Source organism: Anomaloglossus baeobatrachus, chromosome 3 (genome assembly GCF_048569485.1).
Source record: "Anomaloglossus baeobatrachus isolate aAnoBae1 chromosome 3, aAnoBae1.hap1, whole genome shotgun sequence".
In the NCBI taxonomy this organism is placed as follows: domain Eukaryota; kingdom Metazoa; phylum Chordata; class Amphibia; order Anura; family Aromobatidae; genus Anomaloglossus; species Anomaloglossus baeobatrachus.
Window position 1 is genome coordinate 43286604 of NC_134355.1, and position 26079 is coordinate 43312682.

Genomic DNA, 26079 nt, shown 5'->3' on the forward strand with positions numbered 1-26079 from the left:
CAACACACCACACACCACACTGGGAACCACAAACAACTGCCCTACACAGACACCCACACACACAGACAACGCTGCACACACACAACACCCAACACACAAACACCGCGGCACACACAAATATACGCACATACCGCACAACACACACATTGCACAAAACATACCTCCCCCCAAAACACACCACACACACACAAACCGCGCAACACACACACAACGCTACAGACACACAGCGCTCCACAAACAACGCAACACACATACAACACCGCTCTCACCCCCCGTCACACCCAGACAACACCCAGAACATGTACAGCCCCTACACAAACACTTGGTAACTACACACAACAACATCTATATATATATAAACAAAAATCATACATGAACTACACAATACGTAAATTCTAGAATACCCGATGCGTAGAATCGGGCCACCTTCTAGTATATATATATATATATATATATATATAATATATATATATATTATATAAAATGAGATATATATATATATAATATAAAATGAGATATATATATATAATATAAAATGAGATGTATATATATATAAAATGAGATATATATATATATATATATATATATATATATATATATATATATATATATATATATATCTTTAATGAGAAAAGGTTACCTGTGGCCAGCACAGTATGAAAAAAATAAAAACAGAATGGAATCCCGATAACTTGTTTTTTATTCATTGAAGTCCTTAGTGTTTGTACGCATGAGTCCAGTGGGCGGTCCTAGTAGTGATTGACAGCTCTCTGCAGGCAGTCTTACAGGGAAGACTGACAATCATTGACTAAGACCGCCTACTGGACTCCGCTGAATACAGACACTATGGACTTCAATTAAAAGTTTTATTGAAACTTTTCCCCAAAAAATGTATAACAACCAGCTCCGCTCCTCCTGCTCTGTCTCGTCTGAAGATCAGAAACCATTTTCAATATCATAGGTTGATATCCAGCAGGGAAGGGGGGGGATACGCACAGTGCCGACCACTCCGTCTCAATAACTAAGACTGCCCCTGCACCGTCATGGATTGGACACGACTTGGTAACGGCATGGACTATATTTACCTGGCATTACAGCTCAGGTCTGATTACTTTGATAGGCAGTAAGGCCACAGCCCCCTCAATCCACCAATTCAGTGTCACACTAGGTACAGGGAAGTACCAACCGAGTGGCAAAAGGTAAGGGAAAGGAAGAGGGAGAGATGGTGACCGCTGACCAAACCTACTGCTGGTCCCTGGGGTCCCTCACCACCCTAGATAGGTTCCGCACCTATACGCTGAGACGGACACCTGACCCTAGGTATCTCCAGTGCTGAACCCTAAATAGGGAAAGGATAGGATGAGCTCTTCATCACCCCCACTAAACACTTGAGAAGACAAGGAGGAGACAGAGGGGGGAAAATGCATGAACTACTTATCTACAGATGACTCAGGCAGAAGATCAGCAACAATACTACAGAGGAGAGCAAGCCACCTGCTTGCAACCAGAGCTAGAATGAAATGAATAATATCACCAGCACCAGTCCAGGGAAGAACGGAGTATTTAAGCACTAAGATAACACTGATTATAAAAGCTGGGTGGAAGGCGAGCTTTTGCTGGGTCCAAAAGGAGGAGAAATGAAAACCCAGAAGCAAAGCTACCTATACCAATGACTACTGACAGCAGGAACAATAGAACGTCAGGGAGCATTCTGTGCAGCCAAACACTGTGACCTTCTATGGCCAGAAACCACATGACTATCACCCATGACATTCATGGTTTTCATGTTCCCCCCCCTTTAACCATATAATATGGGTCCAGAGAATGCATTTCGAAAAGACAAGTCACTCTTACCCGCCTGCAAAAACATGAATTGCTATTTTAACCTATTTAATCCTGTAATTTATTCAGAAATGCGGCCTCATTATCATATTGTAACCCAGAAAGCCTCCGCAACGTCATCAATCGTGTTTCCCGGCCAAGAGAATGCGCCTCGGGGCCGGGCAGGCTGCAGCGGGTCCCGGGGTACGCGAGGTCAATAACTCACACGGCTTCTGGCAGCTCCTTCATGTGGTTTCTATTGGTGAAAATTAGGATTAGGAATATGATATAGTAAAATTATCTGCTGATTTATTTCTGATTCCACCAGCTTACATGAATAATATACACCCGCCCCCACGCCCTGGAAAAAAAAAAAATATATACCCGCCCCCACGCCCTTCACGAAAAACACAACTCATGCTGCAAAAAAACAAAAACACAAGCCATAGTAGGCTGGATTCCCATAATGAAACCTTCCCGCCCCGGGACCAAAACTACATCGTTGCTATTTTCCAGCTTTGTTTAGTGGTGGCCTTCAAAAGAACAACTTGTCCCACAAAAATACAGGTTCTTGTGCAATGTTGATGGAAAAATAATAAAAGAAGAAGAGGATAAAAAAAAAGCAAAGAAAATTTGTCTGCAGCATTAAGGGGTTTAACACACCCATTTAATATCTGATTAATTTACACCAAAATACGTCAGTTAAAGGGAATCTGTCAGCAGGTTTTTACTCCCTCATCTGAGAGCAGCATGATGTAGGCAAAGAGACCCTGAATCCAACAATGGATCACTTAATGCTGTTCTGACACGGTTTTTAGATTTAGCCATGTAACAGAGCTGAAAAAGCTGCTCCGCCCACACCAGGCTTTATAGAGATTGTGCATTGATAGTGAAGTGTCAATCAGAGGAGGGGGCACTCTCTGCACGGAGTTTCTAGTCCTGTGATGATAAGGGTCCTGCTGCTTAAACAAAGTGTCACAATTCCTATGTGCAGAACATTCTCCTGCATAGCCGGGATATATGTTGTTAAAACCATAAATCATATAGTCAAAGAGGGTCAACTATATCAAACCAAAGAAAAACTGCTAAAACATAACGCTTATTATATCCAGTTAAAATAGTCATTAATAAATATTTACACGAGGGCCATACCCAATTGTGAAGTCACAGACCAATGTCGTGAGGTGCATAAAAATAGGTGAGGTTCTGGATAGGGCAGTGGGCGGTAGAGCGTGCCATAGTGTCGCTTCTGTTTAGGCACTGTCAGGTAAGGCTAGTTTCACACTTGCGCTGGACGGGATCCGTAGCATTGCGTTGTGTGACGCATGTAACGGATGCGTTGCATATAGTGGCACAACGCAATGCTACGGATCGTACAAAATAACGCAGTCCGTTGTAGTTTTTTTTCCTTGTCTTTACACATCTGAGCATGCGCAGTTGTGTAAAGACAGCTGCGTTAACGGAATCCGTCAAATGACGCATTCTAACGGAATCCGCCACCATAGGCGTCCATTATAAAAACAACGGACGCCAAATAGATTCCTTCAGGTTGCGTTTTTTTGACACTCCGCCAAGCGCAGAAAAACGTTACATGCTGCGTTCCATCCGCCCGACGCAGCATCAAAATAACGACGCTGCGTTGTCCAGCAGATGCAACGCAGACACTTGCGTTACAGTGCGTCGTCCATACAAGTCTATGGAGAGTTAACGGACTGCGCTATTATCCATAGTGACGGAATGCGCTGAACGCAAGTGTGAAAGTAGCCTAAATTGATTAGATATTGCGATGTACAGAATAAAGGGCCTGATGCTCCCTAAAGCTGATCCCTTCCTGACAACGGAGGTTTTAATTCACCTTAATGTTTTGGGTGCCCCCGTTCCTCGGCGGCTGACCCTATTTGCCCCTGTCGCTATCACATAACCTGGACCACCACCATGTGCAATGTGCTGAAGTGATTACACAGTCATAGGTCATAAAATATCATAATCCGTGGTTAGACCCTGGAGCCATACAGAATATATCAATCCCCAATTGCACAGAGTACCATCTGGCTATAGTAAATGGGGGATACGTCTGGTTGAGGTCCTAACCCACATATATAGATTATAGGCCTGAAGGTCCCAGTACTTACTTGCTAGGACTGATGTTGATCCCGACGCGTTTCCCCCCGGTGTGCCGGGGTTCATCAGGGGATATTTAAATTGCAGGATGTGTCTGATTGATTAGGCCATCAATCTCATCATCTAGTAGGTGGATCTGGGACATCAGCTGGACCCCAATACAGAATCCCAGGTCTATCTAGCTGTTTTGAGGGCAAATAAGAGGATGATGAGATTGATGGCCTAATCAATCAGACACATCCTGCAATTTAAATATCCCCTGATGAACCCCGGCACACCGGGGGGAAACGCGTCGGGATCAACATCAGTCCTAGCAAGTAAGTACTGGGACCTTCAGGCCTATAATCTATATATGTGAGTTAGGACCCCAACCAGACGTATCCCCCATTTACTATAGCCAGATGGTACTCTGTGCAATTGGGGATTGATATATTCTATATGGGATCAGTATATATGTTGCCTATGGTGCAGAGAGTTTTGCAGGATGAATGCTCTGGTGGTTGTTTCACGCTGTCCTGGGAGGTGCTCGTTCCCATTGATTGCTCTGCTTCATTAGGGAGCGTGTTAGCTCAGGATGCTGCCAGTCGTACTTCCTGGTTACAGTTGTGCTGTTGGCTCCCTTGGTGCTCAGTGTTCAGATCTTAGCCTCTCGTCTCCGGACTCCTGTTTACCAGTCTCTGCCTGTCCTCCCGGCTTCTGGCCTCGTCCCCGCATGCTCCCTGTATTTTGTTCGTACTCTCCTGGAACCCTGACTTTCAGCTTGTATCATCTGACCTCGTCTCTGTCTGCCTCCCATGTACTGTCATGCCCTCCTGGTTTATGATCTCGGCCTGTCTGACTACCTCTCCATTTACAATGCAAGTAGTGTTTAGCGCCACCTAGTAACAGTCACCACACATAACAAATAACAAAAGATCGGACTGTGACAAAACAGGCATCCCTGAATTCTGTATGTTAACCCTTGCACCCTGCCGACTTCAGCTTACATAGCAAAAACCTGCTGACAGATTCCCTTTAAACATGAGGATTTCATATTTAGATCAGTTACACAGCAGAAAAGTATCACAACAGTTGAAAAATATGAGCAAATGTAATAGAAACGTGCACCTCTAAGTCCTGCAAATAGGACAAGACACACATTTTGGGTTAAAGAGAACCTGACCGTTAATACTTGCTATCCATGGACAGGGCAGCATCTATCAGGTATGTTTGACACACTGCGGTGTCTCGGATGGAGAAACTTTTTTCCTCTATCTTCTCTTTCATTATGATTTAAAAAGAAACAAAAACATCCAAATGACCCTGATCAAAAGGTCACATACCCCGATGGTTTTTGGCCTGATAACGTGCACAGAAGTTGACACAAATGGGTGTGAATGGCTAATAATGGTAACATTCTCACCTGTGACCTGTTTGCTTGTAATCAGTGTGTGTGCAGAAAAGCTGAGTCAGTTTCTGGGATCCAGACAGACTCTTTCATCTTTCATCCAGCCACTGAAATTTCTGGATTGTGAGTGATGGGGAAAGCAAAAAACAATTGTCAACGGATCTATGGGAAAAGATAGTTGAACTGTATAAAACAGGAAAGGGATACAAAAACCTATCAAATGAATTGATAATGCCAGTCAGGAGTGTTCAAAGAGTAATTAATAAATGGAAAATCAGGGGCTCTGTAAAAAGCAACCACGATCTGGTAGACCAACAAAAATTTCGGCCACAACTGCCAGGAAAATTGTTCGGGATGCAAAGGAAAACTCACAAATCACATCAGCTGAAATACAGGACTCGCTGAAAACTAGCGGTGTGGCTGTTTCAATATGCACAATAAGGAGATACTTGAAGAAATATGGGCTGCATGGTGGAGTCACCAGAAGAAAGCCATCACTGTGCAAATGCCAAAGTATCTAGCCTACAATACACCAAACAGCACAGAGACAAGCCTTGACACTTCTGGAACAAGGTAATTTGGAGTGATGAGACCAAAATTGAACTTTTTGGTCACAACCATAAATGTTTATATTGGAGAGATGTCAACAAGGCCTATGATGAAAGGAACTCCATTCCTACAGTAAAGCACGGAGGTGGAACACTGATGATGTGGGGGGGTGGGTTCAAAAGGCACAGGAAACTTGATAAAAGTTGAAGGAAAGATGAATGCAGCGCGTTATCAGCAAATACTGGAGGCAAATTTGGACTCATCAACCCGGAAGCTGTGCATGACAACGATCCAAAACATAAGGCCAAGTCAACTTGTCTTTGGCTACTGCAGAACAAAGTGAAGGTTCTGGAGTGGCCATCTCAGTCTCCTGACCTCAATATCATTGATCCAATCTTGGTAAAACTCAAGCGCGCAGTTCATGCAAGAAAGCCCAGGAATGTATAGGAACTGGAAGCGCCAAGAAGAATGGGCAGCTTCACCATCTGAGAAAATAAAGAGCCTCATCCACAACTACCACAAAAGACTTCAAGCTGTCATTGAGGTTATAGGGGGCAATACACGGTATTAAGAACTGGGGTATGTGAACTTTTGATCAGGGTCATTTGGATGTTTTTGGTTGTCATTATGATTTAAAAAGAGAAAACACAGTAGATGACAATAAATGGCTTCACCCGACCACTAACCATGAGTGGAAAAAAAGATTGTGTTTTATCATTCATATTCTCTGAAAAAAAGGGGTACGAAAACTTTTGAGCACAACTGTATTTTGATTATTGTAAATATCAGCATAAGAATTAAATATTTTGATTATTGTAAATATCAGCATAAGAATTAAAGTGCAATTTATTTAAGCATTGCTGCTTGGAACACCCATTAGATTTTTGGTCTGTCGCTTTTTATTGGTGTTGTTTATTGTGAGGAATATGGTGTATCCATACATGCCAGTCACCTGCCAATCATACATTTCTCCACACATCCTGACCTGCATCAAGAGGTCACCGTATTCAGGACAGAAATCCAATGCTTCCATTTTGGAACATATGGAACAAATGGTAAGGGGTGAAAGTTAATTATAGTAAGGAAGAAGCCTCTGAAAAGAGCAAGACCCCCTAGTGACAAAAGTAATTCAGCTAGGGAAGTGGACGGGCGATTGCTAGTTCCAGAGAACCTTCAAAAGGGGACCTGGAAACAGAATGGCACCCTGGAAACAATTAAAAAACAAACAAAAAAATAAATAAAAATTGGGGTGTGCGTAGCTCCCACAAATTTGGCAGGCATATTTCCAGCCTCAGAACAGTGGGATGCATGTAACACATTTGTGGGACGTGCGTATCAGCCCATAATTAATAACTAGCCGCTGGAAAACAATAGACACATGTTTCCTAGCCATGGACAGATAAAATCATAATAGGAAATATGATACCGTGTTTCCCCGAAAGTAAGGCCCTGTCTTACATTAATTTTACCCCCAAAAGTCCCACCCTGCCTTACTTTCGGGGGATGCCTTACATTGGAAAAAAAAAATAACAATTTCCCCCTCCCCCCTCCCCCCTGCAGCCTCCCCATTGTTTGAGAGTCCGGCATCCACCCCATCCTCCCCCCTGCAGCCTCCCCATTGTTTGAGAGTCCGGCATGCACCCCATCCTCCCCCCTGCAGCCTCCCCATTGTTTGAGAGTCCGGAATCCACCCACCCCATCCTCCCCCCTGCAGCCTCCCCATACAGTGGTTCTGCCCCCCACTCTGCCACCACACACACTGACACATACGGTACCGGTACAGACCCACACGGCACCCACACACATATCGTACCGGTACTGTACACACACACACACACTCTGACACATACAGCCCCCATACACATACCGTACACACACAGAGAGAGAGTTTCGGAAGTTACCGTTACTTTCCTTCTGCCGGGGACGCCGGGGACGCTGGACCAATGGGAGCGAGCCTGCAGGCGGTGACGTCGCGGCTGATTCGGCCAATCAGCTGCGAGCCGGCTGACTGGCCAATCACAGCTCGAGCTGATGGCCAGCAGGGAGCCTGTGACAAACAGGCTGATCGGCCAATCAGCATCAAGCAGGAAGAGCGTTGACCCGGGACGCGCCGCAGGCCGACGAGATTGCGGGGGCCATTCACCGGAGGAGGTATACATTACGCCGCGACCACCACCCATAGGCGGCCTTACATTCCCCGGGCACCCCCGCTACCCTGCCTTACAATCGGGGGGTGCCCTACATTGGCGGACCCCCCCGAAACCCCCACCCTGCCTTACTTTCGGGGGGGTCCTACTTTCGGGGAAACACGGTAGTAATATCTTCTGCGTGGGACGCTCAGAGGTAGAGATGTGAGCAAAGCTACAATTTCAAAATTCTCTGGAGCCTGAAAGCACATCCCATGTCCAGCCCTGTCATAGGTCACCATGTCATAGGTCACCAGGTGGGTGGTATGTGGGAGGGTGTTCTTCTCAGAAAGGTCACATCCAGTAAACGTGTGGGAGTACCAAGGAAACCATGGGCTCCACAGTGCCTCTCCTGTGCCAAGCCATCACCAGGCCTATTCACAAGGAAATGGGTAACTGATTCATATGTACTTAAGGTACCGTCACACTAAGCAACATCGCTGCTGAGGCACAACTTGCTAGTGATGTTGCTGTGTGTGACATCCAGCAACAACCTGGCCCCTGCTGTGAGGTCGTTGGTTGTTGCTGAATGTCCTGGACCATTTTTTAGTTGTTGCTCTCCTGCTGTGAAGCACAGATCGCTGTGTGTGACAGCGACAGAGCAACAACTGAATGTGCAGGCAGCAGGAGCCGGCTTCTGCAGACGCTGGTAACCAATGTAAACATCGGGTAACCAAGAAGCCCTTCCCTTGGTTACCCGATATTTACCTTCGTTACCAGCGTCAGCCGCTCTCAGCTGTCAGTGCCGGCTCCTGCTCTCTGCACACGTAGCTGGAGTACACATCGGGTAATTAACCTGATGTGTACTGTGGCTAGGATTGCAGGGAACAGGAAGCCGGCACTGGCAGTGTGAGAGCGGCGGACGCTGGTAACGAAGGTAAATATTGGGTAACCAAGGGAAAAGCCGGCTCCCTGCTGCCTGTACACGTAGCAGAGTACACATCGGTAATTAACCCAATGTGTACTGTGGCTAGGTGTGCAGGGAGCCAGCGATAAGCGGTGTGCGCTGGTAACCAAGGTAAATATTGGGTAACCAAGGGAAAAGCCGGCTCCCTGTTGCCTGTACACGTAGCAGAGTACACATCGGGTAATTAACCCAATGTGTACTGTGGCTAGGTGTGCAGGGAGCCAGCGATAAGCGGTGTGCGCTGGTAACCAAGGTAAATATTGGGTAAGCAAGGGAAGGGCTTCTTGGTTACCCGATGTTTACCGTGGTTACCAGCGTCCGCAGAAGCCGGCTCCCTGCTGCCTGAACACGTAGCAGAGTATACATCGGGTAATTAACCCGATGTGTACTGTGACTAGGTGTGCAGGGAGCCAGCGCTAAGCGGTGTGCGCTGGTAACCAAGGTAAATATCGAGTTGGTTACCCGATATTTACCTTAGTTACCAAGCGCAGCATGCTTCCACGTGTAGCGACGCTCCAGCGATCCCTGCCAGGTCAGGTTGCTGGTGGGATCGCTGGAGCGTCGCTTAGTGTGACATCTCACCAGCAACCTCCTAGCAACTTACCAGCGATCCCTATCAGGTTGTATCGTTGTTGGGATCGCTGGTAAGTTGTTTAGTGTGACTGGGCCTTTAGGCTTGTACCTATATCTTACTTGTATTTGCATTTCTGACCAAAAGCTCTGTACATTCATTATAATAAATATATATAATATATATATTAGTTTTGTGCCTTTAAGGCGATTAAATAATTTAATCCTGGTTTACTCTTATCTCAAACCACAAATTCCATGTCCGTGAGCTTGGTTTAACATTACACACCACCTGGGCTGGTTTCTGGCTAACGGACCAGGCCTATATCTAACGAGGAACAGGTTGGCAGACTACCGGGCTGGCAGGGCCCTGTTTCACTGCGGCTAATGAAAAGGGTCTGTTGGCCTGTCAGAGTTGTGAGCGAGTGGGAAGTCGTGCTAGGAGGTTGTGTGGCCCACTCTGTCTCACTCCCTGTGCCCGCATTGACAAGGGGTGTCCGTGTAACAGTGCACCAAGTGGACCCTACATACACCTGGGGGTGCGGAACGTCACGTGCCGGCAGATGTGACGAGGCCGTATCATGTGGCTCTGATGCATTAGAGACGTCAGGGTGGAGCTGCGAGGTGCGGTTTAGTCACAGATTGGTGGTAGCAGTGGAATATCTGCTTGACCCCACCCCCTCCCCACCCCCGGCTTTTTGTCACAGTGAATGGAGGGGTGGGCCACTGAGATCACGCTCTAGATAGCCCTTTTGTCTTGATCGATAGGGTCCCAAATGTGGAATCGACAGAAATCAGCACAATATCACTTATCTTGTGATACAAACCCTCTCTCTCACTCAACCACCAATCAATGTGACACGACTCTGCTTATTTGTCCCAGTCTACACTGGAAAGCAAACAGGAAATCTCAGCTTACAGCATCTGCTCCAGTAGCCGGAGTGAGCTGGAAAAGGTCACAATTATTTTTGTTTGTTTACAGGTTGGAATTTGGGTCTCTTGGACATACAAGGGGGGCTTCAAACCAGAGCCTTTTGCTTTTGAAACACCCATATATTATAGACGTTTCCTAGGGGTGTCGGGAGCCGGTTTACCCAATACGCAGGTCAGTTTATCCTTCCAGCCATATTCGATAGACAATTGTAACTTCACAAATACTGTCCTACAGATTTTTACAGTTAGCGGCCGGGAGCAGGAACAGCAACTAACCAACATCATGGCACTGCCTATCAGCGGAAACAATAGACGAGGACGCGGCCAACCAGTCCATTCCCACTCACCCCCAATGGCAGATTCCGAAATGTTGTAAAGGTCTGGGCCGCTGAGCGCGGCGGCTCATTGCCAGGGCTGGTTAGCAGTGCGCGGCGGGTCACCTGAGCGCGGTGGGTCATTGCAGGGCTGGTTAGCTGTGCGCGCCGCGGGTCACTGCCAGGGCTGGTTAGCTGTGCGCGCCGCGGGTCACTGCCAGGGCTGGTTAGCTGTGCGCGGCCGGCTTTATTGGCTCTGGCTGCACACAATCATTTATGTAGATTTGTGATTATGGCTGCATTTACAGAACCTCTGAGCCTTATCTGATGAAACCAGGAACAGGTTTTACCGGTTGCACTTTATAGACGTTCTTCTTAATTGGGTGACTGTAGAGCAGGACGGAAATGCTCATGTCGCTGCACTTCTGGACACGTCTTACACAGCAGGAGGACATGGCATGTCGATGGAAAGTTCAGCAAACTTTACGAGCACGCACGTTTCTGAGTCACTGCTCGGGGTCACTCCGCATAATGCTGAAGGAAACAGACTAACTGCCTTCCAGAATAGGTGCCGCACATACGGGCCGCCTGTACCGTGTGCGGGAGTACCACTACTCCTCCAGGCTGCAGTGTGCGCGGCTATCGCGGCTCAGCTGTGAGGTCTATAGGAACCTCCCCTGCAGGACCCACGTCATGTCTCCGCAGGAATGCCCTGGCGGTCTCCACAATTTCTTTCCCTACGTCACATGACTACCACAGCCAATCAGTGACCCCTGATAGAACGTCACCACTGCAGCCAATCACTTACATTTCTTTTTGGGCGCATGATCTCAACCAAAGGCAATGTATATACACGGCACTTTTTCTGTGAGTCCATTTTTGGTGTCTCCACCAAATCATGTAGCCACCAGGCTGACAGTAGCTGTAGAAGAAGACCTACTCTAAAAATAAGTCCTAGAATGATTTTACAGGATGTTTGGAGAATGTTTTTTTAAATATAAGCCCTAGTAATACTCAGGGCCAACGTTAGGGGGAATCAAACCGCGCAATTTCTCAGGGGCCCCTGCCTTTGCTTTCCAAGGTTTAGATTGAGATACATAAATTGATAAGAGATGGAACGATGGGTGGGAGGGTGGGTGTAAGGAAAGAAGAAACGATGGATGGGTGCAAGGCAGGAAAGATGGATGGGTGGAAGGAAAGAAAGATGGATGGGTGGAAGGAAAGAAAGATGGATGGGTGGAAGGAAAGAAAGATGGATGGGTGGAAGGAAGGAAAGATGGATGGGTGGAAGGAAGGAAAGATGGATGGGTGGAAGGAAGGAAAGATGGATGGGTGGAAGGAAGGAAAGATGGATGGGTGGAAGGAAAGATGGATGGGTGGAAGGAAAGATGGATGGAAGGAAGGAAAGATGGATGGAAGGAAGGAAAGATGGATGGAAGGAAGGAAAGATGGATGGAAGGAAGGAAAGATGATGGAAGGAAGGAAAGATGGATGGAAGGAAGGAAAGATGGATGGAAGGAAGGAAAGATGGATGGATGGATGGATGGATGGATGGATGGAAGGAAGGAAGGAAGGATGGAAGGAAGGAAGGATGGATGGAAGGAAGGAAAGATGGATGGATGGAAGGAAGGATGGAAGGAAGGATGGAAGGAAGGATGGAAGGAAGGATGGAAGGATGGAAGGATGGAAGGATGGAAGGATGGAAGGATGGAAGGATGGAAGGAAGGAAGAAGGAAGGAAGGAAGGAAGGAAGGAAGGAAGGAAGGAAGGAAGGAAGGAAGGAAGGATGGATGGAAAGATGGATATGCGACCTTTGGCATGTTCACGTCACTTTCACTCAGCTCCGCCAAAATGTCCGGAGCTGGAGTGGGACAGGGGCGCGAAGAGCTGGTGTTGTTCCTTATGCCAGAAATCATCTTGTGCCTCTTAATGAAAAAGGAGCCTTGCACTCCATCCCCACCCCCTCTATAAAGCCGGCTCGCAAAATCGCCAGCCTTGATAAATCAGGGATTTTATATTTTATCAACCTGGTGTAAAAACGGTGTTCTCCTGAAGGTCACAGTGGTTTTCTCTTGTTCCTGTGCCTCTCCATCCATGAGATATGGCCCCTCTTTATATATATAAATCTAGTCTTGTTAGCCAAGTGGGCGTGGTCACCAACTGTCTGATCATCTCTTTGAGGACCATGCCCAATTGGCTATTAAACTATACAGCGAAGAGGAACCCTATCTCTTGAACATATATAAAGAATGCCGGTTTCAGGAGGACACTGGGTAAAAATGTAGATATTTAGGGGGGCAGTGACAGGTCCTCTTTAAGGATCCATGCAATATGCTTCAATATTTTAAGGAAAAGCTGCAAATCAGATCTGAAGAACACGTGAGAGCCTCTTAGGAGTCTAGAAATAAACCCTCTGTGCTGCTTTTGCATCAACAACTCTGGAAGACAACGCAATAATGTGTAGTAACTGTAGCACATAAAATAGAATACAAATACATAAAAATAAGAAAAGTATTAAAAAAAAAAACAAAAAACGACTATCCTGATTGAAGAGGGATAAGGAGCCTTTGTAGGAGCGACGCTGCTTATTGTTCACAGCTGCCAGATCCCGTGCAGACATCAGGAGTTTATTTGCAGATTTTTTTTTGGGGGGGGGGGGGGGGGGAGTGGAGGGAGCTCCCAAGGAGAGAAGACGTCTCTATCAGGGAGGAAATCTTGCCAGTATCCTCCAAGTTCTTGGCAAGAAGAACAGATACAGTGGATGAGCTGCGGGAGAATCTCAGCCAAGGAGCTGGCAAATCAGAGAAATGTTTAATAAGATTCATGTTCACAGACGTCTTAGGCTGCTTTCACACTACGTTTTTTTTTAACATGCGTCATGAACGTTTTTTTGCTGCAAAAGCGGATCCTGTTTTTACAGCAAAAAAACGCATGCAAACGCAAGCATTATTTTGCAGGATCCTGTCTCTAAGTTTATGGGCGGTCATTGGAGTCATGTGATCGGCAGTGAGGGGAACTGAATGTGAAAGACTGGGAGCCGGCTTCTGACAGCTGCAGAGGCTCGTAACCAAGGTAAACATCAGGTAACTTGCTTGGATACCCGATATTTACCTTGGTTACGAGCGTCTGCAGATGCTAGGAGCTGGCTGCCTGCACACGTAACCAAGATAAACATCGGGTAACTAAGACCGGTTACCCGATATTTACCTTGGTTACGAGCATCCTCCACTCTCAGGCGGGGGAGAGAGGAGAGAGAGGGTGGGGGAGGAGGGGGAGGGGGAGAGAGACAGAGAGGGAGGGGGAGAGAGAGACTGATCACGCCAGGCTGGTTTCTGGGCATGCTCAGTAGAGCAAGCAGGATCTTGTCTATCAGCATGCCAGCGTTCACATGCGTTTGCATGCAGTATAGTCAGGATCCAGCAATTTGCAGTATTTGGACGCAGCTCAAAAACACTACAAGTAGAGTTTTTGAAAAAAAGTTAAAAAACTGCAAGTCGCTGGATCCTCAGTATAACGCAGGTGAACGCATCTAGACGCGAGTCCATTGCAAATGCATTGAAATGAAAACGCATTTGCACTGGATCCATTTTTGCGTTAAAAAAAAACGTTCATGACGGATGTTAAAAAAAACGTAGTGTGAAAGCCGCCTTAATAAATCTACAATGATCAGCAGATTCCAGAATCTCGCTCGTCTTACCGCACATCAGTGATTGGCTGCAGCCTGTGCGGTAATCAGCGTCCGCCACGGAGCACCGGAGGACAGATGCAATAGAAAACAGACTCTCCATAGAAGCGCTCAGGCAGGAGAGTGGTCACCAAAGCTGTGCACTTCTCCAGGGTTTGAGGGGGGGGTCTTTTTTTTTTTGGGGATCACAGAACCAGGACCACCATCGATCTGCTTGCACTTAAAAAGGGAAAATGCTATATAAATAATGTATTTGCAGTTTGGAATTAAAAAAAAAAAAAATCATGATCAATAATTATGAAAAGTGAATGACATCCAACACCGTACGCTGCCCCAGGAGTCTCATTTCTGTCTGACTTATTCTTGTCTGGGGTAAGCCACCTTTAGCAGTAAACACCAAAACTGAGGTGGGGGCGGGACCTTGCCCCCTCTACAGGAAGTTGAGGGGGGGGGGGCGGCGGGACCTTGCCCCCTCTACAGGAAGTTGAGGGGTGGGAACTTGCCCCCTCTACAGGAGGTTGGTGAGGACGGGACCTTGCCCCCTCTATATGAAGTTGGGGGGCGGGACCGTGTCTTTCTGCTCTTGCTCTCCTGTTTGCAATCTAGTACACATGTGTAAAAGCCTCCATACGCACACTAATGTTGGCTGAACCAGTCTATATTGATAGGTTCAGCCGACGGCCGATTGATGGTCGGGAGAGATGTCAATTGCACATTGCAATATTGGATTGATATTTTATTGTTTGTTTATTGCCCATTTCCTTAGTTACCGGCCACCCTGCAAATTATCAGTGATGTCTGATCTCCTAGGTAAAGATGCCGCACTTACAAGCTCTTTTCCATAGTTTGGCTGGATTTGCTAGATATAACCATCTTCAGCACCCCCCGAACCCCCCCCTAAATGCTACTAAGGCCGACTGATGGTGGGGAGAGAAGTCGATCGCACATGTCCGATTTTAGACTGCCAATCACACTGTTCACCCAGCAACCGGACAACGTTTCAACCAGCGGTTTCTCAAAGAACATATGAACGCTCGGCCGAACGAGCATCGCTGTGCAGGGTAGAGCTTGGTTGTTGGTCAAAGCATCATTAGGCCGACAGTTATCCAACATAAATGTCTGGCTTAGGCTACTTTCACACATCCGGATTTTTTGCTCTGCGGCACAATACGGCGTTCTGCAGAAAAACCGCAACTGCCTTTTGTAACGCCGGTTGCGGGTTTTTTTGCATAGACTTACATTAGTGCCGTATTGTGCCGCAGGGGCTTGCTTTCGGTCCGTTTTTTGCCGCATGCGGCAGATTTAGCCGATGCCGCGGCCGGATCGAACGTTCCCTGCAACGTTTTTTGCTCCAGCAAAAAACACCGCATCGCGCCGCATCCGGCCGCTGCGGCGCATTTTACAATGCATACCTATGGAGGCCGGATGCGGCGCGATGCGGAAAAAAACGCATCCGCTCGCCGCATGCGTTTTTTTCCACTGCGCATGCTCAGTAGCATGCCGCAACCGGAAAAAAACGGACGGGCCGCATGTAAAAACTTATGCAAAGGATGCGGTGTTTTCGCCGCATCCGTTGCATAGTCTTCACAGCCGGATTGAGCCGCAGTGCTCAAACCGGATGTGTGAAAGTAGCCTTAACTGGAATATGGTCATCAGTTCAGTTCCGGCAAGCCATTGGGCAGCACCGTGCTAATAAGTGAGGGGAAAGGAAGTCCTGGCACCTACAGTGCTGGCAGTGTGATTTGCTTATTAGCACAAAATAAAATCCTCAACACAAAGCAGCAAACAATATCCTTTTAATACGCTCAGCAATGTCAGCCTGTAAAGTCAGATCCTAAAAATATACAGTATTGACAGCAAATGGTGCAAACACCCGAGTACCTATGCTACCATTCAGCGGGATTACTGGTACAATGGAGGAGGCATCTCCAGATAATGGATGTCAGGAGGGGTCAGGGAGCTCCTGCCGAGGAGGCCATATATCCAGGATACCGGCACAACACAGGAGCGAGGAGGGAGGACGTGAAGGGCCCAGAAACAAAAAGCTCTGAAAACTATTCTTCTGTCCGCAGACTTCAGCGGGGAGAGACCGGTATTCATACAGCCATGGCTTATTCTCAACATCATAGATTTCTAGAATAGCAGAGAGCTTGTAAAGACGGGCAACTTTGGAAATTGCTTATTAAAAATCTGCAAGATCTCAAGACCAGAGGGATGTTATTGTTTATTGCTCATTTCCTTGGTTACCGGCCACCCTGCAAATTATCAGCGGTTGGCGGGCTCCCAGGTAAAGATGCAGCGCTTACAAGCTCTTTTCTATAGTTTGTCTGGTTACGGCCATCTTCAGCACCTTTCGGCGCTCCTCCAATGGTGCAGCGGCACAGTTTGCACCATTAAACAGAGCATAATTCAGGCAAACTGTGCAATAATGGCACCGGTCACAACAGTATCATCAGGAGCACAACTATCCCCCCCCAGAAAGGGAGAAGGCAGCTCGCTCCTGAAGATTGACCCTCTCAAATTAACAAAAAAAAAAAAAAAAATAGTGCTACAAAAAGGGGTCTGCAACATGTGGTGGCTGAGAATCATGGCTTTCCAACAAAGACCCCGGCTGTAGACCTTAAAGGGGTTTTCTAGAATTAGGATATTGGTGACCTCTCAAAATCAAATCAGTGGCATCTCCCCCCCAATGATTGGCTGTAATCGGAGAGGTGCAAAGAGTAAACGGAGCCAGGACAATGCACAGAACAGCTCTGTACATAGCGTGGATATTGCAGCTCAGCTTACATTTACTTCCATGGGAGTCGAGCTGCAGTACCCAGACTGACCACTACACCATGTATGGAGCTGTGCTGTGCTGGCTGCAGCCGGAGATGATGGGTGGAGGAGCCGGCTATCAGAACCCCACAATCGGCAGTCAAAAAGCCCCTGATCCTCTCGGTATGGGGTCATTCCAACTCTTTCTTCAGATAAGGGCGGCACGGTGGCTCAGTGGTTAGCACTGCAGTCTTGCAGAGCTGGGGTCCTCGGTTCAAATCCCACCAAGGACACCATCTGCAAGGAGTTTGTATGTTCTCCGTGTGTTTGCGTGGGTTTCCTCCGGGTACTCCGGTTTCCTCCCACAATTCAAAAATATACTGATAGGGAACTTAGATTGTGAGCCCCAGTGGGGACAGTGTTGCGAACGTATGTAAAGCGCTGTGGAATTAATAGCGCTATATAAAATGAATAAATATTATTATATTATTATAATCCGGTATTTTGACTATAAAACCCAATTCTGTTTGCAGAGATAAGTCACAGCTCTCTCCACTGAAAAACATGCATGCTCAGCTGAACAGAGCGTGCATGCATATGTATGGTGGAAACAGGACACACAGCAGCTGACCAAGCACTAAGCAAGGAGCATTGGCACTGATAGACTGTATCCTAAAAAGTTGGGCGTTCTTACATTCCGGAGATCCTGAGACCGGCTCATCACAGTGAGTAGCAGCGGTGACGTCTCCTCCGACCGGAGCTGCATGTATGAACACATAAGTGCATGCCGGAGATAGCAGAGCACAGGGCAGACACGCCGGAGGGAGGCTTACTACACGGCTGTGCGCCTCTGATGTTATATCACCAGGAACCATGGAGAAACCCTTACTGCAGTGTGACGCGGTGGCACCATATTGCGGTACAATTCATGCACCAGTGTACTCGACGCTGCTGGCGAAACGCCATTGACTTCTATTCTCAAAGTACAGAGCGCTTGCAAAACAGAACATGCCGGGAGAATGGACGTGTCGCTTCTTTTAGCCTCTTTGCAACCGAAGCGGATTCTTTTGAGCGTTTCGCGCTTTTTCAGGCGATCTTTTATACTGTCACATTAGGTTGGCTTAATACCGATCTGTTGTAATTTACCATTTTCAGGCCGTGACAGCCGTACCTGGGAAGTTCATCTGTAAGAAACATCCTGTTCTAGGAGTTATCACCGAACACTAAGTAAATAAAGAGAGATAACCCGAGAGATCACCTGACTATTAACATATCGGCAAACAACCGCCTCTGGCTACAAAACAAACTCCAATTTGTAAGAGTTAATTGACTGTATGATCATCATGGAGATAACAGGAGACTGGATGGTAAACACTGGTTACTGCACACTGTCATTAGCAGACAGTGCTCCTCCACCCCCCCCTCCCGGGCTCTGACCCCAGGTCACAGGTCAAGTGCAGCATTTCCACAGCACAAGTGAAGTCAGCAGCTGGGGACATTATGGTATCTGGAAAGCAAGCACCCCCAGGCTTTTATCCCCAAGGGAAATGTTATCAGCTTCCAGAGGGTGAAGTAGACCGATTTTGGCCAAAATTACTTACGGAAGCAAAACGTAATACAAAGAATGCTGTAAGCCGGGTATAGGAGAAAAGAGTAACCCCTTAAAAGACTTTGATTCTGCAATGATGGGAATCATTTGGATTGATTCCAAATAAAAAAAAAAAAAAGAAAGCAAATGAAATGGAAAATTGTCCATCTGTGCAGCAGGTAAATTCTCAGAAACCGAGTGAGGAGGAATGAGGAGCCGGGGCGCACCAAACAAATGATAGACTCACTCCCCAATCTTACAGCAAGTCACTAATATATTTTATTATCTGTACTTCCTAGATGCTGGAATGCACTCGCAGTTGTCTGCTGCCGGGAGAACAGGGCACCCGGCGCGAGGACGACGAGGAGGAAGAGGGGCGCCCGGCGCGAGGACGACGAGGAGGAAGAGGGGCGCCCGGCGCGAGGACGACGAGGAGGAAGAGGGGCGCCCGGCGCGAGGACGACGAGGAGGAAGAGGGGCGCCCGGCGCGAGGACGACGAGGAGGAAGAGGGGCGCCCGGCGCGAGGACGACGAGGAGGAAGAGGGGCGCCCGGCGCGAGGACGACGAGGAGGAAGAGGGGCGCCCGGCGCGAGGACGACGAGGAGGAAGAGGGGCGCCCGGCGCGAGGACGACGAGGAGGAAGAGGGGCGCCCGGCGCGAGGACGACGAGGAGGAAGAGGGGCGCCCGGCGCGAGGACGACGAGGAGGAAGAGGGGCGCCCGGCGCGAGGACGACGAGGAGGAAGAGGGGCGCCCGGCGCGAGGACGACGAGGAGGAAGAGGGGCGCCCGGCGCGAGGACGACGAGGAGGAAGAGGGGCGCCCGGCGCGAGGACGACGAAGAGGAAGAGGGGCGCCCGGCGCGAGGACGACGAGGAGGAAGAGGGGCGCCCGGCGCGAGGACGACGAGGAGGAAGAGGGGCGCCCGGCGCGAGGACGACGAGGAGGAAGAGGGGCGCCCGGCGCGAGGACGACGAGGAGGAAGAGGGGCGCCCGGCGCGAGGACGACGAGGAGGAAGAGGGGCGCCCGGCGCGAGGACGACGAGGAGGAAGAGGGGCGCCCGGCGCGAGGACGACGAGGAGGAAGAGGGGCGCCCGGCGCGAGGACGACGAGGAGGAAGAGGGGCGCCCGGCGCGAGGACGACGAGGAGGAAGAGGGGCGCCCGGCGCGAGGACGACGAGGAGGAAGAGGGGCGCCCGGCGCGAGGACGACGAGGAGGAAGAGGGGCGCCCGGCGCGAGGACGACGAGGAGGAAGAGGGGCGCCCGGCGCGAGGACGACGAGGAGGAAGAGGGGCGCCCGGCGCGAGGACGACGAGGAGGAAGAGGGGCGCCCGGCGCGAGGACGAGGAGGAAGAGGGGCGCCCCCGGCGCGAGGACGAGGAGGAAGAGGGGCGCCCGGCGCGAGGACAACGACGAGGAGGAAGAGGGGCGCCCGGCGCAAGGACAGGGTAAATGCTTATTACCATAGAGAAGTGCACTACAGATTATTACCAAGTGCAGGCTGCAAAATGACATATTACAGCAAATAGCCAATGGTTAAAGGGAACCTGTCAGGTGCAATTTGCACCCAGAACCATGAGCAGTTATAACACACTGATGTCACAGCTCGCCTCCTCCTGTACAATGACTGAAAACACCTCCATATACAGTAGATAGCAGTATTCACTGTTAACAATAGGTCATATCACAGCTCACCTCCTCCTCCTGTACAACGACTGATAATACCTCTACATAGAGTAGATAGCACAGCTCACCTCCTCCCTTCACAATGATCTTTGCACAAGCACATTAGACACTTGAATACTAAAAGCTATAGCTGGGGTCTTTCCATGTACATTTCCTTATACAACAAGATGTTAAAGTGTAAAAGAGGTTCCAGAAATCAATGTGAAAATTCAAAAATTTATTTTTTAATTAACAAAAAAAAAAAAAAATACGAAAACCTGACTTAATAGTTTTTTTCCAAAAATTGGATGGAGCTGAGCTGTATTACCACACAACCGGTGCACAGATGTGGCGCTGGTATTTTTTTCGGAAGCAGGCACCCATAGTCTTCTCCTGGTCGAGAAGACCTTCAAAAGAGGTTCCCCATCTATTAAGGAATCGTACTATGGACTAATGTCCGTTGAACCTGCCCATCATGCTGGAGCATATTCACACTCATTTTTGGGGCAGTACGTTTCGGCCCATCCGCAGGTCATGTGACCTGAATCAGCCTCACAGGCGTATACGAGGCCGCTAATTCCGCTCATCAGGCATGCATGCACCGACCCTAAGAGCGTGTTCACACGCCGTGCCATAAACACTGCCCGTCCCTTTACAGTATTATGAAAGGGAATGAGATTTCGGAAATCTGCTGCTTATTTTTTTTCCTTGTGGATTTCAGCCAAAAGCGTTTTTGCTTTTTTTAAAAAAAAAAATTACAGCCATAACAAAACTTGTACCATTTATTTATTATATTTATCACTTAAAGGGGATCCGGTCACCACGTCATAAGTGCCGAGGTTTTGGTCCTATACGATTCCCAGCTGCTCCTCTGACTATTCCGGTCTTTGGTTTTTGTAAATCCGCCACACGGTTCCAGAGATATCGCCCTTTTCTCTAGCACTAAACTTTTATGGTCTCTATAAAAAGGGGTGTGGCTTACAAATTATTCAAATCAGCCCAAAGACACGCCCCTGAGGATCCTGTGAGCCACACCCCCTTCTAGAAGTGATAAATATTAGCGCTAAATATAAAACTCCAAATCTCTGGATCCGTATGGCGGATTTACATAAAACAAACTGCGGATTACTCAGGGGATCAGCAGGAAACACAAGCGCTATACCTGGACAGTGTTTTTTTAAAAAAATGCCTCTGAAAAGACATTTATTACGTTCCTGACCCCAATGGAGGGGTTAATATTATTGTGCTCCCCCGTCCAGCCACCATGGACACACCATTGACTTTAGGCCTATTCAATATTCAATACGGAAGAGCAGGTATAAAGTTTACCAATCTTTTAACCCCTTTACAGCACTATAAAGAATCCTGCAAAATCAGGGGCGCAAACATTTTTAGGGGAGGCCGGTGAGGAATGTGATCCCTTACAGATGGATTGGTTAATGGGCCCCACAGGTGTTATATATGGACTGCACTTCCCTATCACACCACCAGAGGGGGACCGCGCGCTCCTCACTGCCTGCACTTCCTCCACCGGAGCAGCAGGGGGCGCAGTGTTCCGGCCCCTGACACCAGCACCAGCAGGGGGCGCGCTCCACACTGCCCCATAGAGCTGCACGGACAGGGGGGCGCCCCCTGCAGGCGGATACGCGGCCGCACACACGGGGAGGACGGTTACCTTTGAGCGGGGGGAGCGGGGACAGCTCCACCAGCGCCCCCTGTCCACGGAACTGGGACGAGCCCTGCGACCGTTTCTGCCTCTGCGCCTTCCGGACCGACTTCCGGGTAAAACCGTCCACTTTCTCCGCGGCGGAGATCGCCGACATTTCGAAAGCGCCCAAGTAATCCGGGTGTGCGTTGCCCGCGGGCGGGTAGGTAACTCCTTCGGCTCCCCCTCCTTCTAGCTCCTCTCCGTCGGACTGTTCCCCGCCATCTTCTCCCGGGGGGGTAAGAAGTTTCACTTCCCAGCAGGGACTCTGCCGGAAGAAGCCGGAGAGAAACCTGTGGCGGTAAGTCGGTAACTGCTGCCTGCACCGAGCGCTGCAAAGTGACTGACAGCTGGAGCAGCCAATGGGAGAGCGGGAAGGGCCGTGACGTGTACGAGGACTTTACCATTTCCTACCAGCAGGGGGCAGCCGAGCGCAGTGAATGGTGGAGGGGCGGGACGTTCGGATTGACGTCGTTGTGGAACGAAACTATGGAAGAAATCTATCGTTGTCATGGCGATACGGACGGAGCGTGATTGACGGATGCGGCGGCCAATCAATAACCTGTTTGTGACCGCTTTGACCAATGAAATGCTAAGATGAGTGATCAATGAATGGAGAAAATCTTTGACAGGAAAAAACACGTGTTACTGACTCCTGCAGCTGTCAGCAAATTTACTGACAGGTCACAGACATTTATAGGAAAATGCGCTTATTATACTGGACATTATTTTTGCCTTTGAACATCATTTGGTGTGTATTAACCCCTTCCTATTGCGTCCAGTTCTAATTTTTGCACAAATTTGTAAAAAAAAAATAATGATGATAATTTTTTGCCACTTCTCCATTTTCCATCAATGGAGTTCAGTTTGGGCTTGATTTTTTTATATTTTTTAGGTCCTTTTTATTGGTTTCATTTTAGGGAGATTTGATGTTTTCATGACTTTTTCTTGCATTTTTGGGGGGACGGGGAGGCTGTGACCGAAACCAAAAATGTTGTCTTTTTTATTTTTTTACTTTCTGGCATTTGTCATACAAGATAAATAATTGTATATTTTTATAGCTTACACTTTTACTGCAAATTTTATTTATTTTTTGCATGTTTTTTTTTAACTAAGGAAACAGATTAATCAATATTTTATATATTTTTATAACTTTTCCAACTGTAGTACCCGGGCGTAGCCCAAGATAGTAACTGTCTGTCTGTCTCTGTCTCCTTCCCTGTCGTTCCCTGTCTCTTTATCTGTGTCTGTCTCTGTCTGTCTCTCTCTTTCCCTTTCTGGTTCTTCCCCTTTCTGTCTCTCTCTCACTGTCTGTCTCTTTCCCTATCTGTCTCTGTCTGTCTGTCTCTTTCCCTTTTCTGTCTCTTTCCCTTTTCTGTCTCCTTTCCCTGTCTGTCTCCTTTCCCTGTCTGTCTCCTTTCCCTGTCTGTCTTTTTCCCTGTCTGTCTGTGTCTGTGTGTCTCTTTGTCTGTCTTTGTCTCTTTCCCTGGCTGTATTGTGGCTCCCAGCTCCATTGACCTTTAATGTAAGCAGTTTTTTTTTGGCAAATAACTGTAAAGCGCGGGGTTAAATTTTCCTCTCAAAACAAAGTCTATGACGTTTCCTGAGTCAAAAGAGGCGTCTGTGTGCAAAATTTCATGATTGTAAATGCAATGGTGCGGATTCCTTTAGCGGGGACACACACACACACACACATATATACATATACATACATGCATAAACTCAGCTTTATAGAATAGAATTTTTTACTTTATACTCTATTTTCTCGTTCCCTCAGGGGACTTGGACATGCGATCGTTTGATCATGTTCTGCCGTGAAGACCAGTCATGGGCTTGGCTTCATGGGAAGACTATGATAGCAGCAATTACACAAGCAAACAAGACAATTAAAGGGGTTCTCCATTACATAAGGGATTGTTCACTGCTTAATCCGTTCATGGAAAATAATAACACTGTATACTCTTATACCCATCTCCTCATTTTCCCAGTGGGTAACAACCACTGCAGCCAATCACCGCGCATAACTCATTAATATTCCGTCACTACACTTGGACAAAATAGTAAAGGCTGCAACCAATCAGGTTCTGTAGTGTCCAGCAGAAAAAAAAAAATCTTGGGATTTTTTTTTTGTTATCACTGCACATTTTATTGCGCATGCGCTGAAAAGTCCAACATGTCCAGTCCAATCAGGACCTCACTTGAAAGGAGGAATCTTGAGGTCTGTTGTCTGTACTATGTTCCAATATATAGTATATACCCATGTTTCCCCCAAAATAAGACAAGGTCTTATATTATGTTTTAGTTTGAAAGATGGGTTAGGGATTATTTCCAGAGAATGTCTTTATTATTTATTTTTTATTTTACTCACTTATATAGCGTTATTAATAACACAGCGCTTTACAGATGTGATCATCACAGTCCCCATTGGGGCTCACAATCTAAATTCCCTATCAGTATGTCTTTGGAGTGGGGGAGGAAACCGGAGGAAACATAGCAAACACAGGGAGAACAGACAAACTCCTTATACATGTCGTTCTTGGCATATGAACCCAGAACCCCAGATTGCAGTGCTAACCACTGAGCCACTGTGCTGCCCCTTTAAATAAAACCCTTGAGAGAAGAAAAAAATGAGGGTATAGAGGAAGCAAAGGTAGCAGTAATATAAGATCTAGGGACCAGACATAGATCTCCCTGAGATTCTACCCCCAGAGTTTATTGTAAATGAATGGGGGCGTCAACATAGTGAGACGCGTAGATCAGGAGAGCAGACTGTCAGTCATTATATGTCTCACACAGGTACAATAAGTTCTAGAGGCAGATATTCAGGGACATCTATATCTAGCCCATAGAGCTTAATAGCTTATTTACATATTAAGAAAAACATGGAATTTTCTGGAACATAATTTTGGACCACTGATATGAAGTGTGAAGGATTGATTTGGGGATTTAATCCAGTGACTTCCAGCTCCATGGTCAGTTCTTCTGTCTTCTGAGCTATGGTCCTTTGCCTCCGGGGCCTCATGTTGATGGTTACGATCACCTTTGTTTTGCCTCTCTGGGCTTTATCCTCTTCAGGTGTTTTCCATTGCCTGTTTTGGTTTGTCTTATCACAGCCTGGGTGGGGATTAGAGTCATGCGAGTACCTAACTATTCATACTCGCTATACTCATAACGAGTACTGTCTAATGCTCGTGTATTCGTTTCGAATAGTGTGTGCAATGCAAGTCAATGGGGAATGCTCGCAATGTAACGAGTAACCCGAATTCTGCACTATTCACTACTCGCACGAATAATACGGCATTCGGGTTACTCGTTACTTTGCAAGCATTCCCCCTTGACTTGCATTGCACAGGCTATTCGGAACGAATACACGAGCATTAGACAGTACTCGTTATGAATATCGCAAGTACGAATGGTTAGATACTCGCTCAATTCTAGTGCGGATATATATATGTTCTCACTTCGTTGCATTTCCTTGCTGGCTATAGTTCTGTTTGGACCTGTTCCTGGGATTTCCAGCCCTTTATTTTAGGGGTTTACCTCTGAAGAAAACACAAGTTATGTGTCTGCTTTTGGTCAGTGTGTTTTCTTTTCAGCCCTTTATTCTTGCAGTATATTTGTACTTATTTCAATTTACCTCTCACTGGGTTTCTGTTTGTTCCTGCACATCTTCCTCCATTCTTGTAGGCAGTGTTTGCAGCTTCCATTCAGGTCCCTTAGGAGACACAAGAAACCCCTCGGTGGCCTTTCATGGAGCCAGTGGTGCTGTTAGTTGTTTTTCAAGGGTCTTATAGTTTGTATTGGGAACATTAGGGTACGGCCGCACCTTCTCCTTTCCGTTACCAGTGTATGAGTGGTATATGTTCATAACATCAAGGTATAATTTTATT

General features: G+C 47.5%; 1 protein-coding gene across 1 annotated transcript in view; it reads right to left on the minus strand.

Moving 5' to 3' along the window:
* Window positions 1-22543, minus strand: part of PPP2R5A (protein phosphatase 2 regulatory subunit B'alpha) — a 101298-nt gene extending 78755 nt beyond the window's left edge. Inside the window, exon 1 of the mRNA XM_075341435.1 lies at window positions 22160-22543. Coding sequence (XP_075197550.1) covers window positions 22160-22307 — 148 coding nt within the window. The 5' untranslated portion in view covers window positions 22308-22543. The remainder of the gene's footprint in view (window positions 1-22159) is intronic.
* Window positions 22544-26079: the final 3536 nt, after the last annotated feature.